This window comes from Dreissena polymorpha, chromosome 5, assembly GCF_020536995.1.
Source record: "Dreissena polymorpha isolate Duluth1 chromosome 5, UMN_Dpol_1.0, whole genome shotgun sequence".
Classification (NCBI taxonomy): domain Eukaryota; kingdom Metazoa; phylum Mollusca; class Bivalvia; order Myida; family Dreissenidae; genus Dreissena; species Dreissena polymorpha.
In genome coordinates this window covers 116,827,836-116,848,167 of record NC_068359.1, presented here as the reverse complement: position 1 = coordinate 116,848,167, position 20,332 = coordinate 116,827,836, and the positions used below count along the sequence as shown (strand labels likewise).

The following is a 20,332-nucleotide window of genomic DNA, read 5'->3' as shown; positions in this document are numbered from 1 at the left end:
ACCGTTACGTAAAAAAGAACGGAAAAATGTACCCTAACCCACAACATCTAACGCAACACCTAAAAACCTTTTTATCCTACACATATATATATTTCCTTGGTATCGGGGGTTACCGCCCCCAAACCCCCACTTTGTCGATAACGGTAAACAACTGCGTACCGGTAAAGTGCAATCTAGTTCTTGATACAAAGTACCTGATAGAATTTTTATGTCTGGGTTAGTAGGTGTTTTAACAGTTACCCTGTTAAGGTAGGTCATATAACTCGGAATCATCTACAAAGTCATGATTTTTTTGTAAAAACCCGGTAGGGTGGCATATAGCAGTTGAACTGTCAGTCCATAAGTCTGTCCGTCTATCAATCTGAAATACGTAACATTGGCCATAACTTTTGCAATATTGAAGATAGCAACTTGATATTTGGCATGCATGTGTATCTCATGGAGCTGCACATTTTGAGTGGTGAAAGGTCACGGTCATCCTTCAAGGTCAAAGGTGAAAAAACTAATCCAAGGGAAGTAAGAGCTTTAAAGGGACTTTAAAAGGAGATAAATTCTGTTTATCATTTGGCAGGTGCAGTTCATTTTTACAAGGGAAGTAATATTTTTATACGCCCGTATAAAATACGGGACGTATTATGTGAAACCCCTTGGCGGCGGGCGGGGCGGCGGGCGGGCGGCGGGCGGAAGGCATCACTTTGTCCGGACTCTAATTCAAATTGTATTCATCCGATCTTCACCAAACTTGGTCAGCAGTTGCATCTAGTTGATATCTAGGCCAAGTTCGAATATGGGTCATGCCGGGTCAAAAACTAGGTCATAGGGTCAATAAGTGCATTTTCAAAGGGGCCACTTTGTCCGGACTCTATTTCAAATTGTATTCATCCGATCTTCACCAAACTTGGTCAGCAGTTGCATCTAGTTGATATCTAGGCCAAGTTCGAATATGGGTCATGCCGGGTCAAAAACTAGGTCATAGGGTCAATAAGTGCATTTTCAAAGGGGCCACTTTGTCCGGACTCTATTTCAAATTGTATTCATCCGATCTTCACCAAACTTGGTCAGCAGTTGCATCTAGTTGATATATAGGCCAAGTTCGAATATGGGTCATGCCGGGTCAAAAACTAGGTCATAGGGTCAATTAGTGCATTTTCAACGGCGCCACTTTGTCCGGACTCTAATTCAAATTGTATTCATCCGATCTTCACCAAATTTGGTCAGAAGTTGTGTCTAGATGATATGTAGGTCAAGTTCAAATATGGGTCATGCCGGGTCAAAAACTAGGTCACGAGGTTACTTAGTGCATTTCAAGCATTTAGCATGGTGTCCGCTCTCTAATTGAAGTAGTTTTCATCTGATCTTCACCTAATTTGGTCAGAAGTTGTGTCTAGATGATATGTAGGTCAAGTTCGAACATGGGTCATGCCGGGTCAAAAACGAGGTCACATAGTGCATTTCAAGCATTAAGCATGTTGTCCGCTCTTTAATTGAAGTAGTTTTCATCTGATCTTCACCAAATTTAGTCAGATGTTACATCTAAGTGATATCTAGGTCAAGTTCAAATATGGGTCATGCCGGGTCAATAACTAGGTCTTGAGGACACTTTCAAGCATTGAGCATGGTGTCCAAAACCTTCGAACGGGCGTATCTTGTGACAGTTTGGCACTCTTGTTATACGCTCTTTTTAAAAAACCAGGACGTATTATAGTTTCACCTTGGCAGTGGGCGGCATCCACAGCAGTTTCCACTCTCTAATTCAAATAGTTTTTATCCGATCTTCATCAAACTTGGTCAGAAGTTGTATCTAGACAATATCTAGGTCAAGTTTGAATATGGGTCATGCAGGGTCAAAAACTAGGTCACATGGTCACTCAGTGCATTTCAAGCATTTAGCATGGTGTCCACTCTCTAATTGAAGTAGTTTTCTTCTGATCTTCACCAAACTTGGTCAGAAGTTGTATCTGGACAATATCTAGGTCAAGCTCGAATATGGGTCATGCCGGGTCAAAAACTAAGTCACGGGGTCACTTAAACCATTTAAAGCATTTAGCATGGTGTCCGCTCTCTAATTGAAGTAGTTTTCATCCGATCTTCACCAAATTTGGTCAGAAGTTGTGTCTAGACAATATCTACAAGTAGGTCAAGTTCAAATATGGGTCATACCAGGTTAAAAACTAGGGCACGAGGTCACTTAGTTCATTTCAAGCATTAAGCATGGTGTCCGCTTTCTAATTGAAGTAGTTTTCATCAGATCTTCACCAACTTTGGTCAGAAGTTGTGTCTAGATGATATGTAGGTCAAGTTCAAATATGGGTCATGGTAAAGTTATCAAGTTGTCCAAAGCCTTAAAACGGGCGTATCTTGTGACAGTTTGGCACTCTTGTTTAAAGGGATATAATTAAAAACAAAAATATTTAAATCAAGGCGGCGCAGTAGGGGGCATTGTGTTTCTGACAAACACATCTCTTGTTTAGACTTAAGTGTAAGATTGGTTGGTGAATATGGGCCCTGTACAACATTTCAATGAGCCTAAGCACAATGTACATTTGTAAATATTTCTCCTTAATATTTGATATTATTTCCATTTTCCACAAAAAGCAAAACAAATGGAATAGACGCAATTTTTATACGCCCGTATAAAATACGGGACGTATTATGTGAAACCCCTTGGCGGCGGGCGGCGGGCGGCGGGCGGAAGGCATCACTTTGTCCGGACTCTAATTCAAATTGTATTCATCCGATCTTCACCAAACTTGGTCAGCAGTTGCATCTAGTTGATATCTAGGCCAAGTTCGAATATGGGTCATGCCGGGTCAAAAACTAGGTCATAGGGTCAATAAGTGCATTTTCAAAGGGGCCACTTTGTCCGGACTCTATTTCAAATTGTATTCATCCGATCTTCACCAAACTTGGTCAGCAGTTGCATCTAGTTGATATATAGGCCAAGTTCGAATATGGGTCATGCCGGGTCAAAAACTAGGTCATAGGGTCAATTAGTGCATTTTCAACGGCGCCACTTTGTCCGGACTCTAATTCAAATTGTATTCATCCGATCTTCACCAAACTTGGTCAGAAGTTGTATCTAGACAATATCTAGGTCAAGTTCGAATATGGGTCATGCCGGGTCAAAAACTAGGTCACAGGGTCACTTAGTGTATTTCAAGCATTTAGCATGGTGTCCGCTCTCTAATTGAAGTAGTTTTCATCCGATCTTCACCAAACTTGGTCAGAAGTTGTATCTAGACAATGTTTAGGTCAAGTTCAAATATGGGTCATGCCGGGTCAAAAACTAGGTCACAGGGTCACTTAAACCATTTCAAGCATTTAGCATGGTGTCCGCTCTCTAATTGAAGTAGTTATCATCCGATCTTCACCAAATTTGGTCAGAAGTTGTGTCTAGACAATATCTACATGTAGGTCAAGTTCAAATATGGGTCATGCAAGGTTAAAAACTAGGTCACGAGGTCTATTAGTGCATTTCAATCATTTAGCATGGTGTCCGCTCTCTAATTGAAGTAGTTTTCATCAGATCTTCATCAACTTTGGTCAGAAGTTGTGTCTAGATGATATGTAGGTCAAGTTCAAATATGGGTCATTATAAAGTTATCAAGTTGTCCAAAGCCTTAAAACGGGCGTATCTTGTGACAGTTTGGCACTCTTGTTATTAAATTATAACATTTAACAACAAAATGCATAACAATTGATGAATAATTAGTGCAATTTGCATTGAACATATATTCATTACACATTTATTCAAGCATATGTGATCACTAGCACTAGTGATCTTTGCATCACTTTTTTTCAACAATCAAGAGACCATGTCGAGATTTTTCTAATGAAGTTTATAAGCATCTTTCCACTACTTGATTATGATTTTGGTTGGTTCTTTTTGAAGTTTCTATGCACCTTTACACTACCTGACTATGGTTTTTGTTTGTTCTTTGACTTCTTTTTTTTCTTGCGCTGGAATTTTTTTTTCTCAACAGGCCCCATGTCTGCAAAACAAGACATTAACAAAACTATTGCCAAGCAATAATAGTCCCCTACCGGTGAAACTCCACTATTTTCAGCAATATTTCTAGTCTATTCGTTGCCAGAGCAACCAGAATTCTTGATGTAGAAACAAAATTAAATGACGTGCATAATCTCCTTATTGCCATCTGTCCATGTTTCAAGTTTCATGAAAAAATATGAAGAACTTTTAAAAGTATCGCAGGATCCAGAAAAGTGTGACAGACACACAGAGCGCAAACCATAAGTCCCCTCCGGTTTCACAGGTAGGGGACTTATAATGCATGCATGCTCATGTTATTAATATTTAGGTACACATTTATGAACCTGTGACAAAATGCTTGGCACATACTTATTTCCTTTGCTAATCACAAGTTATTTAAATTTGCTTTTGAAGTTTGCATAAAAAGGCAGCGTTTGTGCAGATGTATGAAGTTGTATACATAATTGAGTTGTATGAAAGAAGATAATAAAAGTTGAAAACAAATGATTCTTCCCTTCCCTATATAAACCATATCCTGTACAATAATTGTCCACAAGAAAAGTTGATAAGAGCACAGGAATGTCATTCTGGGATGTGACAATTAATCACCTCGCTTACCCATGTACTATTAACTTAATGTATGCTAATCAGTAATAAAATAAGTTTTGAAGCAATTCTCCCCCAACACTAAGTTTACATAAACCGCATCAATAAGAAAAGCCAAACCCTAGGAAATAGTGAGTAGGGTAAATAAACACTAGTATACGACTAAACCATCTGCCCCCCCCCCCCCCAGCTGATCTTAAAACAACAAAAGCAAAATTTTGCCATATTTGTTAACCACTCATCAGAGCAGTGCTTATCTAGGAATAAGAGTGCATAACTAACCATGATTATAAGACTGAACTGACCGCTACAATACTAACTGATAAAACTAATGCCAAATTGCTTTATTGCCATCATTTTGTGCAACAACAAAGAGGTTTGTAGTAACAGAACGAGGGTTATATGTAAGATAATCAAGCGATTGTTTTAATTGGCAACTAATTGTACATTACCCATGATTAAAACCACAAAATAACCTTACCACTAAGTGATAAGCCTACAATAAACTGCTTTATCGCCATTATGTCCAACAATACAATAAGTTAATAACAAAAAGAGCATTAAATGTAAGATACCTTAGTGGGTGGGGAAACTGGTTGAACTGATAACTTCTTAACCAAATTACGAAGCATTTAATCCTATTCCACTCAGAAACAAAGTGAAAATGGCCATATGCAACCAGCATAAGACCAGAACAGCCTGCGATTACCATAACTCGCTGGCTGTTCAGGATTTGTTCTGTCTGCTGCTCATCAGTATCTGGGAGTTGTAAATGAAGCCTTTAAAACTTGTTTCTAGAAAGAAATTCTTTAATTTAATCTGATAACAAACTTGTCAAAGTGTGTATCTTAGTAACAAAGTGTTAACCCCCAAAGGTCACCTCACAATACTCACCAGGTGGGGGGAATGTGCAAGGTATGAGGTTCAACTTCTTGTGATGGGGCAGAAGGTGCCTTGTATCTATCGGCAACCACTGAATCACTGGCGGCTTGTTGACCTTGGACATCATCAAGGTCGTGTGTGCAAGGTGAAGGTCATAACACATACTGAATCAAAGGCAACAACAAGATTCAGTATATGAGCCACGTCCTGGTAAAACTGGGCTAAATGCATGTGGATTAAGTGCTGTCGCAGATTAGCCTGTGAAGTACGCACTGGCTAATCAGGGACAACACTTCAACTACACTAGATTTTCCTTAAGAGCCTGTGCAGAGTGCCTAGTTTTCCAGGACAAGGCTCTTACTATTCATTATTATACATTATACATTTGTTGTTCTTCATCTGCATCACTGCGGGTATAGTTAGGTAACAAGAGCACGGCATAACGGGTGCCAACGCTCGGCTGCTGGTGCAGTTTTTAATAAATGAAGGCTTGTCAGAATTTTTTTGTATTATTTTTTTAGAGGTCACAGTGACCTTGACCTTTGACCTAGTGACCCAAATATGTGTGTGGCATGTAGAACTCCTCAAGGTGCAGCTACATATGAAGTTTCAGGTTGTTGGTGGAAGGACTTTGATTTTAGAGCCTATGTTCAAAAGGTTAACAAAATGTTAAGGTTTAAGCACGTCGCTGACGACACGACGAGCTGGCTATGACTATGGCTATGACAATACCTCGGGTTTTCTCCGAAAACAGCCGAGCTAAAAAAATAGTTGTGCTTATTTTCTGTGGACTTGCGTGTATTGTGATTATTATTTGACTGAAAAGAACTGCTTTTTTCTTTGCCTTGTATGATGCAAACACACAGTCATGTAAAACAAAGCCTTCATATAGATTGAAGAACTCAAGGTATAGCAAATAACTTCCCACATTTATTTTTAAAGTTTTTAAAATATTTATTTAAGGTTTCAATCTTTTTTATTCATCTTTCTAGTCTGAGGAATACTAATACAAGGTGACAAGAACTGCCACAATACCTGTCTGGTTCAGTAACAGCTTTCATGATGTTCATTGTTTCTTTCTTCGGGTTGTTCCTAACAAGGTACTGTCCAACACTCAGGCTTTTTAAAAGAGAGTTATACAGCACTCAATATAGGCAAATACTAGTTTATCCAAACACTAGATAAAAAAGCAAAACAATAAAAAGTGAATAAAAAGTGTGTTAAGTACCTACCTAAATGATTTTTTAAGTTTAATTTTTCAGTGGTCGTTTAACAAATCAAAATCAATGCTTGACTTTAAAATCTATCTCCATTTGGCAATATTTTTTAAATGTTTTTTTTATACCAAAGTCATGGGATGAGTTAATGTTTGAATAAAAACTAAAGTGGTGTTTTAAAATAAAAACCAAATGAATTCACCAATCTGTGTGCATGACAAAGAGTTGTATCAAAGGACAAATCATATCAACTTGTAACCTTATGAAGGAAATGTACCAATATGAAATACCCTACAAGTCAAGTTAGGAGAAACACATGCTTGCAGTTTCTCAGTTGGATTTAATTATGAAGATAAATGTTGGACAGTAGCCATCTTGTGACTCGTTAGTATTGCTCCATTAAATATTTTGCAGATCTCACACAAAATGACACTGATTTTTTTGTCACAGAAAAAATGCTATCTTTCTTACCTTTTGATTTGTTGCAGAATCATGTCTAGGTCCGCAAATGCTTGTTTAGGACTAAAACAAAAACATTTAAAATCTGTATTTACGTATTTAACATATTATTTTAAGATAACATTTTAAGATACTACATTTCACATAACAGATGGACTAAATAGATGGAAGCATTGTGGTTCAACTAATGAGGGTTAAAAGTATATAACTGAATACATGCCATAATTTGCAAGGTATCATATACAATAATTCATGCTATTTTTTTCTGAAAGCATTAATTTTTGTTAAGAGTTATTTACGTTATTTTCCCAAACATTTAGATACATCATACAGGAAGTAACAAGTTTGAAAGGCATGGACAAAATAATCATCGATACAAAAAACCAACAATAGTACTCACATACAAAAGCATTAACACTCGCTATGAAATCCCTTTAAACCCCATGCATTACATGTCCTCAGAACTCTATTATCCCCAGACTCCTTCCCCCCCCCCCCAAAAAAAACAAAACAAAAAACTATCTTAGCCCATCATACACTTATTGCCTGAAATTCCCTACACTTCTTGCCCTCAAAACGGCCTTAACTTCTCTCTCTCAAGCCCCATGCGCTCCATGCTTTTAAAAAGCTCTTTAATCCTAAAAACGTGTTGCAATCAAAACACAAAACACTCTCCCCCTAAATCCTTTAAACCATATACTTCTTGCCTTCAAACACTCTAAACGTCCTGCCCTAAAAACCAGTTGTACCTCTAAACCCCCTAAGCACCATGCACTTTTCCCCTCAAAACACCATTACCCCATACAATTTAGGGATTTAGCTACATTCTGAAAATGCGAGAGGGTCAAAACAAAATGGATGGGCAAAGGTGCAGGGTGACCTCTTTGGTAAACAATGGTCAGAGGGTAAATTTTGTACATGTACCTTGTAATTGACTTAACCCTTTACCACTTAGATACATATTTTGATACATTTTTAGTCCTTAAGAAAGTAACATTTAATTAAAAACCTTTCTTACTAAATTAAAGTTTTAAAGGCTTCATTTCCAACCCTTACCCTTAGTTAATGATGAGCAGCAAACAGTATAAAACCTGAACAGGCTGCGAGTTACTCACAGGCTGTTCTGGTTTTATGCTGGTTGCAAAAGCCATTTTAACTTTGTTTGTTATGGGGGAAAGGGTTAACTGTGTTGTTTCAACTTAAGTTCATATACTTATATGATCCATTCAGCATATATTCCATGAGGTTTGTTCCTTCTTAAAAATAGTTTATTGTTATAATTAATATCAAGTAATACTGTCTATTATTCTATAAAATCACTAACAGCCAATACCAACAAGAATGGTTACAAACTTTGTCTAATTTTACAAGAACATCAACAAATAAAAAAGGGGCATAAAACGGTTGCGGAAGAAAATCGAAGGGGAACCTTCCGCCATTTTGTTTGAACTAAATTTCTTCACTTCTTGAAGTCAAAATGGCTCAAACCCATACCTTTTTTGCAGTCAAAATACCCCTATTTTTAAACAACTTTTTGCCATCAATAACCCTAAATCCCGATGCTTCTTGCCTAAAAAAACAACAACACATACACGTATTGCCCTGAAATTGCCCCGCTCTGAATCCAATAAACTTCTGGCCTTCTAAACTCTTTATTCTTCTTTCCCCTTTGATCCCCATAAAATCTACAATCTTATTCCCTTACATATCCCTAAATGCCATACCTGAAGAAGGACTCAGGGGATACAAGGTCCTGAAACTGCCTTAAATGCCATACCAGAACAAGGAATTAGGAGGTACACGGTGACATACCAGAACAGGGACTCAGGGGGTATTAATGACATACCAGAACAGGGACTCAGGGGGTACAACGGTGACATACCAGAACAGGGACTCAGGGGGTATTAATGACATACCAGAACAGGGACTCAGAGGGTATTAATGCCATACCAGAACAGGGGCTCAGGGGGTAATAATGCCATACCAGAACACGGACTAAGGGGGTATTAATGACATACCAGAATAGGGACTCATGGGGTTAGTAATAAAATACCAGAACACGGACTCAGGGGATATTAATGACTTACCAGAACAGGGACTCAGGGGGTATTAATGCCATACCAGAACACGGACTAAGGGGGTATTAATGACAAACCAGAACACGGACTAAGGGGGTATTAATGCCATACCAGAACACGGACTCAGGGGGTATTAATGCCATACCAAAACAGGGACTCAGGGGGTATTAATGCCATACCAGAACAGGGACTCAGGGGATATTAATGACATACCAGAACACGGACTCAGGGGGTGTTAATGACATAACAGAACAGGGACTCAGGGGGTATTAATGCCATACCAGAACAGGGACTCAGGGGGTATTAATGACATACCAGAACACGGACTAAGGGGGTATTAATGCCATACCAGAACAGGGACTCAGGGGGTAATAATGATATACCAGAACACGGACAAAGGGGTTATTAATGCCATACCAGAACAGGGACTAAGGGTTTATTAATGACATAGCAGAACAGGGACTCAGGGGGTTTTAATGCCATACCAGAACACAGACTAAGGGGGTATTAATGCCATACCAGAACACTGACTCAGGGGGTATTAATGACATACCAGAACAGGGACTCAGGGGGTATTAATGCCATACCAGAACAGGGTCTCAGGGGTAATAATGATATACCAGAATACGGACAAAGGGGTTATTAATGCCATACCAGAACAGGGACTAAAGGTTTATTAATGACATAGCAGTACAGGGACTCGGGGGTATTAATGCCATACCAGAACACAGACTAAGGGGGTATTAATGCCATACCAGAACAGGGGCTCAGGAGGTATTAATGCCATACCAGAACACGGACTAAGGGGGTATTAATGCCATACCAGAACAGGGACTCAGGGGGTATTAATGCCATACTAGAACAAGGACTCAGGGGGTAATAATGATATACCAGAATACGGACAAAGGGGCTATTAATGCCATACCAGAACAGGGACTAAGGGGGTATTAATGCCATACCAGAACAGGGACTCAGGGGGTATTAATGCCATACCAGAACAAGGACTCAGGGGGTAATAATGATATACCAGAATACGGACAAAGGGGTTATTAATGCCATACCAGAACAGGGACTAAGGGTTTATTAATGACATAGCAGAACAGGGACTCAGGGGGTATTAATGCCATACCAGAACACAGACTAAGGGGGTATTAATGCCATACCAGAACAGGGGCTCAGGAGGTATTAATGACATACCAGAACACGGACTAAGGGGGTATTAATGCCATACCAGAAACAGGGACTCAAGGGGTATTAATGCCATACCAGAACAGGGACTCAGGGGGTATTAATGCCATACCAGAACAGGGACTCAGGGGGTATTAATGCCATACCAGAACAGGGACTAAGGGGTTATTAATGACATAGCAGAACAGGGACTCAGGGGGTATTAATGCCATACCAGAACACAGACTAAGGGGGTATTAATGCCATACCAGAACAGGGGCTCAGGGGGTATTAATGCCATACCAGAAACAGGGACTCAGGGGGTATTAATGCCATACCAGAACAGGGACTCAGGGGGTATTAATGCCATACCAGAACAGGGACTCAGGGGGTATTAATGCCATACCAGAACAGGGACTCAGGGGGTATTAATGCCATACCAGAACAGGACTCAGGGGGTATTAATGCCATACCAGAACAGGGACTCAGGGGGTATTAATGCCATACCAGAACAAGGACTCAGGGGGTATTAATGCCATACCAGAACAGGGACTCAGGGGGTATTAATGCCATACCAGAACAAGGACTCAGGGGGTATTAATGCCATACCAGAACAAGGACTCAGGGGGTATTAATGCCATACCAGAACAGGGACTCAGGGGGTACAAGGTCCTGAAACTGCACAGCCTCAATCTTCATAATCTCCGAGTTGAAAGCATTCACACGACCTGAAAAACATTGTTAACTAGAAATCATTAATGGCTTAGCTAAAAATATAGCTCAAAACTATTATATGACATATATATGACATTATTACAAGAGGACAATAGCTCAAATTGTGTCATATATATGGGCATCATCACTGATATCACCGAAAACATCGACATTAAATGCAGTTTTTCACAAAAATCAAACCTCCATATTAAACCTACATCTTACAAGTGAAGAGTTTGGTCGGACGTAAATGGAAGCCCAGTTTTTGCCACCTCATTCAGCGTCTCTCTCTCATATCCAAATATTGGCTGGTACTCCATTTTGGGGGCAATATGCACAAGTCCCTGAAAAAGACAGTGGTTCAAATGGATCTTATAGGCCACATTCTGGGAAAACAGGTCTAAATGCATGTGCATAAAGTGTAATCCCAGATTAGCCTGTGCAGTCCACACTGGCTAATCAGGGACAACAATTTCTGCCTTCACTGGATTTTTTCTAGGAGAGACTTTTTTAAACAAAAGGTACCATAACAGCGGAAAGTGTCCATCCTGATTACAGTGATTAGCCTGTGCAAACTGCACAAAGAGAAATTGATAGAAAATGTTCTCGTCTCTTCGAAGCAGTATATGCGTCATAAGCTGAGAACTCAAAGGTCTCTGGGAATGAGGTACTGACTCAATCACCAGGAGCATAAATGAGCCTTGTCCTGGGAAAACTGGGCTTAATGCATGTGCGTTAAGTATCATCCCATATTAGCCTGTGCAGTCTGCACAGCCTTATCAGGGACGACACTTTCCACCTAAACTTGATTTTCTGTAAGGTGGGACTTCCTTGAAATTAAAAATATCATAAAAGCGGAAAGTGTCGTCCCTAATTAGCCTGTGCAGACTGCACAGGCTAATCTGGGATGACACTTTACGCACATGCATTAAGCCCAGTTTTTTCAGAACGTGGCTAAAATTTACACCTATAAATTTTAGCATGATTGCATCAACAGCCTCAGGCTTATCCAAAGGCTCTCAAGTACGTTTCCTGGGACTAGAACAAGTACTTGGTGTCCTAAAGAATGCTCCCACAGTGGGGATCGAACCCGTGACCTTCCCGTCTCTAGGCAGACACCTTATCCATTACACCATGGCAACCTTAAGAAGCAGTGTAAAGCACTCGAACACCAGTTATATGTTCCTTCTGTTTGGTTGCATTTTTTCCACAATAAGATAGTGTTTTCTTTTTAAATGCAATTGCAGATTCAAGCAAAAAACACACTATATAATATGTAAATTGAGGATTTCATGAAATGTGTCTGTATCTCAGAAGGGCGTATGAATGTTGATGTCATAAATACACTATGATGTTTCAGCTGAAATTATCATATATAATTCACTGCTATTCTCCACTCATTCATGCATACCATGAAATAATCAAAACACCACATTTCAGAATATTTCTGCCAAACACCATGTATTTATAGATTGTTTTTGCTAACAACAATAAATCCTTTAATATATCCATTTGTTTTTCATAATAACAAACCTGGTTCTGCATAAATCCATGGTATTTGACCCTGATAAGTGCGTTGAATATCCCCGAGGGTCCAGTGATGATATGTGACATTGTCATCGATGGGAAGTGCTATGTGCGACATACCATGTTGGGCAGCCAGGGTTTCTTAAAAAAAGATGCCATTGCAAAGAATGATTGAATAAAAACAGCACGTAATGTTAAAAATCACAGAATAAAAACAATGTCATTCTGCTACTTTCATTGGCTTCAATGATATAACATTAAAAAACAAAATTGAACCAAGTCCATTATGGAAATTGTGCAATAAATGCTAAGATATATTAATATACTGCATAAAGAGACTAAACATGGTTTTATGACATAAATCCCATATTTTTACGCATAAATGCACAATAAACAAGCGATGTGTTTGTGAAACACTATGTCCCCATATATTTGACCTTGAAGGATGACCTTAACCTTTCACCACACAAAATGTGCAGCTCCATGAGAAACACATTAATGCCAAATATCAAGTTGCTATCTTCAATATTGCAAAAGTGTACATTAAATGAGAGATTTTGACCCATATATTTGACCACTGACCTTGAAGGATGACCTTGACCTTTTACCACTCAAAATGTGCTGCTCCATGAGATACACATGCGTGCCAAATATGAAGTTGCTATCTTCAATATCGCAAAACTTATGGCAAATGTTAAAGTTTGCACAAACAACAACAAACCAACAGACAGGTCAAAAACAATATGTCCCCCCACTATAGCGGTGGGGGACATAAAAATCTAATCTTAGCAACAGTATCAATACATTTTTATGATTAAGTGTTTACTTTTCAACAAGTAATTGGCTACTTTAACATCTTCACCTTATGCCAATCACTGAAAACTTTAGTTACCAGTGCTAGAAAACACTTGATTGTAATGGCTTTTATCACATGCTATACCCTGTTTCCCATGTAATACAGCCATTACATATTTTTTTATATTACACATGTGTAATACAACATTTTTAAGCGTTTTGATTGGCTAAGTTTTCGTTTAGTGACCCATAGCATTTTGTTATTTTGCTGAAATGATGTTGCAACGTCAAATGACGTCACGAAATGTAAACAACATTCAGGATTTATCATTATGTTTGCGCAAATTTTATTTAATTTGCTCATTTAAAAGCATGTGATAAAAAAGATCTTACACTCGTTGTCATATCATGCCATATTTTATTAAACTCATCCAGGAAATTCGTTAGTAAGCTAAGGCTCGCTTACTAACAAATTCATGAACTCGTTTAATAAAATATGGTATGATATGACAACTCGTGCCAGATCCTATATTTATTAATTGCTTTAATTTCAGTACAGGAAATTAAAATTCCAAGCAAGTATACCAATAACAGATCCCTTAAGCGCATCAGCCCTTGGTCGAAATTCTGAGGACTGAAGAATACTGTCCACTCCAAACTGAACCTGTTCACAGGAAATGCTCTCTTTATTTGGAGGTTCATTAGCTGAAGAGCTTTCCCTAGACGGTGGCTGCATTGTTTGATTCTTCAGAGTTTGAGTAGTACTTTTTGAATCCTGCACAACCGATGATAAGTTGCTAGAGGATGGCTTGTCAGTGCCTTGATATGATGTTGATGAATCATTTTTGTCATCATGTGTCTTGACTGTTGAAGGCACATCTTTCACAGATGTAATTTTATCTCTATCAGTACAAACCTGAGACACAGTTTTGGCTTTTTTAGATTCAGATTCCAACTTCCTTTCTTCAATTTTCTTTTCATTGCATCTGCCATTGCTTTAATCTTCTCTGCCTCTTCATCTTTTGCCAATTTTGAATCTGCAGATTTTCTTTTCAGCTGTTTTCCCTGAACACATTTACTTGCAGAAGATGACTTGATAATAGGATTATCTTGGACATCTTCATCACTGTCTGTAATCTTTGGAATGCCCTTTCTTTTGGGACTGTTAAGCTCCTTATCAAGGCTATCATCTTCATCAGTCTCAGTAATGTCTCCAGTTTTTGACCTTTTCCTCACAGGTTTTTTTAAATCTGCGTTCTGAAGTTTTTCATTTTTCTCAGCAGCATCATCTTCGCCCTCATCAATAACCAAACCTCCACCTTCATCATCTGAGCAGCTTTTGTAATTTACATGAACCTCTCTCCGTTTCTCTTTCTTTTCAGAACCATTTGCAATCCCAGTATCTGGGTAATGACTTGTTTCCTTTCCCTCAAAACTAGCAAGATCTGATGTACTGGATTCTTTCATTGACATTTTCTGACCATATTTTATCTTGGTTTTATTTGATGCTCCATCAACATCTGTCTTTTCAGTATTGTCTGTTTCAGCTTTGATATGTGTTTTACTTTGTATTGCTGTCATTGGGTTGTCAGTTTCCTCTTCATTAGTTTGAGCAGACTTTTTTGGCCTTCCTCGTTTTCTCTTCACTTGAACTGAACTATCCACACTATTTTCTGGTGTAGCAGGAGATTCTGTCAAAACAAAATTTCCGTTATTAACCCTTTACCACCTATAAACACATCTCACATGTTTTAATTCCCTTACACAATCAAATTAAATTAAGGACCTTTCTAACTAGATTGAAGTCACAAATGCTTCATTTCCAACCCTAAAATACTGATTAACAGCAAACAGCATAAAACCTGAACAGACTGCAATTAACTCGCAAGCTGTTCTTGTTTTTTGCTGGTTGCATATAGCCATAATCATTTTGCTTCTGAGTGGGAGTCTAATCTGATGTAACTGAACTTGTTTATTATAAAATTGAAGTGTAATGTAAACTATCCATTCAATGCAAAAGTAGAATATATATACAAAAGACAAGAGGGCCTGAAAGGCCCAAAGTCGCTCACCTGAGATAAAAAAGAAATGACTTGTTCTTTGCAGCCCAAGATATCAATGGAACAAATGTTCTAACCAAGTATCATGAAGAATGAACAACAAATGGCCCTTGGCGGCCATGTTTTTTTAACAGACCTGAACCATTTTTTAACTCTTCCAAGATATGTCCAAATTTCATGAACATTGGGAAAAAAATGTGTCTTCTAGACTGTTCACATGTTGTCACTATATACATATAAAGAAAACTCCCTGGCGGCCATGTTTTTGCACTGATCAGGACCATTTTCAAACTCATCCGAGACATCCACATAACTTATGTTTTGACAAATTTCATGATGATAAGGCAAAATATGTGACTTCTAGAGTGTTCACAAGCTTTTTTACTATATAAATATAAGGAAAAAGACCCCCCTGGCGGCCATGTTTTTTTACTGATTCAAACCATTATCGAACTCAACTGTCCTATCCATGTGTGGTAGTGCGGTCTCCTTTCGCATAAACCAAGTTTTATGAGGATTGGACAATAAATGTGGCCTCTAGAGTGTTAACAAGATTTTGCTAAAGCCATATATAGCCATATAAGGAAAAATGCCCCGCCCCTTGGCAGCCATGTTTTTCAAGCAAACGTAACCATTTTCGAACTCATCCAAGATATCATTGAGACCATTCTTCTGACCAAATTTCATGAAGATTGGACAATAAATGTGGCCTCTAGAGAGTAAACAAGGCAAATGTTGACGTCGCACAACGGACAACGCACGATGGACGACGAACAAAAGGCGATCACAAAAGCTCACCATGAGCACCTTGAGCTCAGGTGAGCTAAAAAACAGATGACTGATTGCAAATAAATATACTTTAAACAAGAGATGTGTTTGTCATAAACACAATGCCCCCTTCTGCGCCGCTTTGTTTTTTTTTATATATCCCTTTAAAAAATATTAATTCCCTTGTAAAAATGATCCGTACCTGCAAAATAATAAATAGAAATTATCTCCCTTTAAAGTTTGTTACTTCCCTTAGATTTGTTTTTTACCTTTGACCTTGAAGGATGACATTGACCTTGACCTTTCACCACTTAAAATGTGCAGCTCCGTGAGATACACATGCATGCCAAATATCAAGTTTCTATCTTCAATATTGCAAAGTTATGGCCAATGTTAAAGTTTTCGGACGGACGGACCAACATACAGACAGACAGATGGACGGACGGACGGACGGACTGACTGACGGACCGTTCAACTGCTATATGCCACCCTACCGGGGGCATAACAATTAGTGAACAATACTTTCACGTAGAAGATTTTTAAGCCCGCTATTATTTTAAGCCCGCTATTAAGCCAAATGAAACTGTTTAAAATATTTTAACCATGTTCCATACCCGACGAAGAGTTTCTGAGAGTTGTAATGTCTTCTTTCGTTTGTCTGCTCTCGCACGATGCTGATCTGGACCTGGACGTAGATCCCCTGAAATCATATCCGGGGGATTTCAGAGATAGAGCCCCAAAGCTTTACATGGGCAAAGTAAGAGAAAGAACCTGGATTTAAAGAAAGTTTACTTGCAAATGCGTGAATAGCCTCTTTTTTATAAAGCTAAGGAGCCTCAGATAAAATCATTACGCAAAACGCAACTTTTTACTATAAAAAATATAGGCCAGAACAAGGGATGTGTTTGTCAATAACACAATGCTCCCTACTGCGCAACTTTGATTTATTTTATTTTATTATATCATTTGGAAGGTTCAGATAATTATCTCCCATTACAGCTAATTACTTCCCTTGGATTTGTTTTTTGACATTGGACCTTAAAGGATGACCTAGACCTTTCACCACTCAAAATGTGCAGCTCCATGAGATACACATGCATGCCAAATATCAAGTTGCTATCTGAAGCGACATAGAAGTTATGAGCATTTTTCAAAACCTGAAAGCAAAGTGTGATGGAAAGACAGACAGACTGTATGCCCTACTTTGGGGGCATAAAAATATTATTATTTAACTAAATTTCTCTTTTTTGAAATCTTTTGACATAAAATTATATGAATAAATATACCTTTGTGTGCCAGCTTTCTGTCTTCCTCTACCATGTATTGTGACTGGTGTTACAAACTCGGTCTCTATAGGTTCTTGTTTAATTTCATCAGTGGTTGTGTCCATTTTCTCAGCCTTACTGGCTGAACACCTTGTCTTTCTCCCTGGTGTTACATCAAGATCAGTTTCATTGAAATCAGTCTTGCCACCTGAAGAACGCAATGTTCTCTTAGATGGTGTTGAATGTTCCTGGAGATTAGTAGAGCTAAGTCTTTTGGAAGCTCTTGTAGTGACTTTAAGTAGATTTTCGTTGTTGCTTTGCTCATTTTTACCAATTTTAACATTAGCTCCACTTTTTGAGTCATTATTTTTCTGCAACTTCTTTACAACAGTTTGTGAATTTTCAATTTCAGAATCTGTTTCAATCATTTCTTTCTCAACTCCAGGTTTTTGTTAGTGTTCTTAAAATCAATATCACTCTCTTCTATTTCAGTATTCCTTGCGTTGCAAATAATGTTTGACTCTTGGACTTCTTTAACAATTTCAGTCCCAGGCACTTCAGGTTTTACTGTTGACAGTAAAAAACCCATTCTTTCAGGCCTTACTAGACTTACATCTTCAGGCAAGTCAATCACTAATTCATCATTGTCACTGTCACTTTCAAAATCTTTTGCATATATTTCTTTGGATTCTTCAAATGGTTTTTTAGACTTCACATCTTTTTGATTTTGATTAATAACTTGATATTTTGCTCGTTTAACTTCATTTTTAATTGCATTGTCTTCAAATGTATTGCTTCTATCATCTTCTTTCAAACGGATATTGTCCTTTGATGCTGTTTGGTCATTTTCATTCTTTCTTGTTTTATTATCAGCTTTATTCAAAGAAAATTCATTATTACCAACAACTTCTGCTTCGCCTATTTTATTTTCAAAAATGGTTTGTCTTTCTTTTGATTCATATGGATCTGTTTTAGTGGTAGAAACACTTGCTTTATCGTTTGTTGCATCCGTTTCTGTCGTCTGATTCACAGTTGTGACTGAATCATTTTCCACATCTTGCGTCTTAGCAGAACACATTTTCTCCTGTTTAGATTTAGTCTTTTTCTCAGCTTTGTAAACTGTTTCAGTCACAGAAGGCTTCTCAATTTCAGTCATTAAAATGTTTAACCAGCCTGAAGAAGATCTTTTAGACACATCTTTCACATCTGTCTTACTTGTTCCAGCAATTTCCAATGTATTTTCCAACGCCGCATTTGTCTTTGTAGGGCTGAGCATGTGCTGACTGGCAAGATGAGATTTTTCAGCATCATTCTGCGCTTTAGTTTTTATACCTTGTAGTTCCAGCTTCAATTTTTCCAGGTCTGTATCTGCTGACAGTCTCAGCTTCTTCCTTTTCACAAAACTTGATGTTTCTGTAGATGATTCCTCTGTCATTATTGTTTCCTTTTCTTCCATTGGTGGCTTTACACCTTTTGTTTTTGGTGACTTATTTTCTGGCTTTTCTTTCATTTCTTGAACATCCATTCCAAATGTCTCCAAGTCGTCTATTTCCTGCACAGCAGCAAACATACCTTTTTCCTGCTTTCCCTTTCTTTTCTTTCTCCTAGTTTTCTTTCCTTTACTTACATGTATTTTTCCTTCATGAAAATCACCGACTGGTTCATTTTTCATGTTTTCTTTCATGTGTTTTTCATAACTTTGCAACTCATTTTCAATATCTTCAGCTGCTGGAGCTTTAACAACAGAGTGGACTGGTTTAGCACGAATAAATGAGTAACCCTTCTGTCGTTGTCTAAAGGCCACAGCTGGGATGGCATGTTTCTGATACAACTGGTTCTGATCTTTTGGAGTGAATTCAGTTGTTCTTATGATTGGCTTGTCAATGAATGCTACACGGTGAATGAATGACTTCTCCCCCACTGAAATATTTTTTCTTAAGCTTTAACAACCACATTACAGAGGCGAACTTCAATTCTAGGAGAAAAAATGTACTTGTGTTTTATTGAATGTTTTAATTTGTTATTCTTGCACATACAGTTGCAATAGACATTTTAGGTCCATAAAATTACTGAGCAAACAAAATTGCAATTCTTAAAATATATTTTCTTTAAAGCAGCAATTTTATTTAAAAAAGCAATGTTATATTTCAGTCGCAGTAAATTGAAAAAATTCTGTCCACCACCTTAATTGCCTTAATCAACAAGCAAATTCATTGACTTGGTATCACCCGCCAATATGCTTCTGGACACTCATACCAAGTTTCAATGAAATCCGCCAAAGCACTTCCAAGATATGGCTCCAGACGGACGGACGGAAGGACAGACAGACAACGCCAAAACAATATCCCTCTGCCTATGGCGGGGGATAATAAGAAAATAGACTGTCAACATTCCATACTTCATAAGCCACAAGATGAAGTATAATGTACCTCCAATTTGATATTCCCTCACAGTTATGGGCATTTCCCAGTGTTTGCCACTATTGCCCTGGTTGTCAATCAGATATTTCACAACTGATGCCGACATGACAACATTGCATAGATTGGGGACTGCCAACTGTTCTGCATTTACGTCTTGACTGCATACCTGCGGTTTATATTACAGTAAATGATAAACACCATCGTAAATCAAACCCATCAGGGCTCACGCTAGGCTCAAATTTTAGGGAGAAGTGACTTCTCCCTGGACACTGATTTAGGGAGAAGTCAGGAGACTTTAAGGAGAAGTGAAGAGACTCGGACACAAGGGTTTGTGTGTATGGCGTTACAACACACATATATGTGCATCACATTATTTCAGTATA

At 38.2% G+C, this 20,332-nt stretch overlaps 2 protein-coding genes across 2 annotated transcripts in view; both read right to left on the bottom strand.

Moving 5' to 3' along the window:
• Positions 1 to 5,459: 5,459 nt before the first annotated feature.
• LOC127831576 (uncharacterized) lies at positions 5,460 to 17,584 on the bottom strand. The gene is made up of 7 exons (XM_052356556.1): positions 17,551 to 17,584; positions 14,349 to 15,127; positions 14,022 to 14,100; positions 11,044 to 11,128; positions 7,168 to 7,218; positions 6,515 to 6,598; positions 5,460 to 5,643 (listed from the first exon to the last, which is right to left on the bottom strand). Exons 1-7 carry the CDS (start codon positions 17,582 to 17,584, stop codon positions 5,460 to 5,462), a joined length of 1,296 nt encoding a protein of 431 aa, XP_052212516.1.
• LOC127881805 (uncharacterized) overlaps positions 6,587 to 20,332 on the bottom strand; it is a 34,323-nt gene continuing 20,577 nt past the window's right edge. The window contains exons 7-15 of the mRNA XM_052429939.1: positions 19,959 to 20,115; positions 17,551 to 19,449; positions 16,879 to 16,964; positions 14,022 to 15,127; positions 12,648 to 12,782; positions 11,333 to 11,458; positions 11,044 to 11,128; positions 7,168 to 7,218; positions 6,587 to 6,598 (exon numbers count right to left, since the gene is read on the bottom strand). Coding sequence (XP_052285899.1) covers positions 17,954 to 19,449; positions 19,959 to 20,115 — 1,653 coding nt within the window. The 3' untranslated portion in view covers positions 6,587 to 6,598; positions 7,168 to 7,218; positions 11,044 to 11,128; ... (3 more) ...; positions 16,879 to 16,964; positions 17,551 to 17,953. The remainder of the gene's footprint in view (positions 6,599 to 7,167; positions 7,219 to 11,043; positions 11,129 to 11,332; positions 11,459 to 12,647; positions 12,783 to 14,021; positions 15,128 to 16,878; positions 16,965 to 17,550; positions 19,450 to 19,958; positions 20,116 to 20,332) is intronic.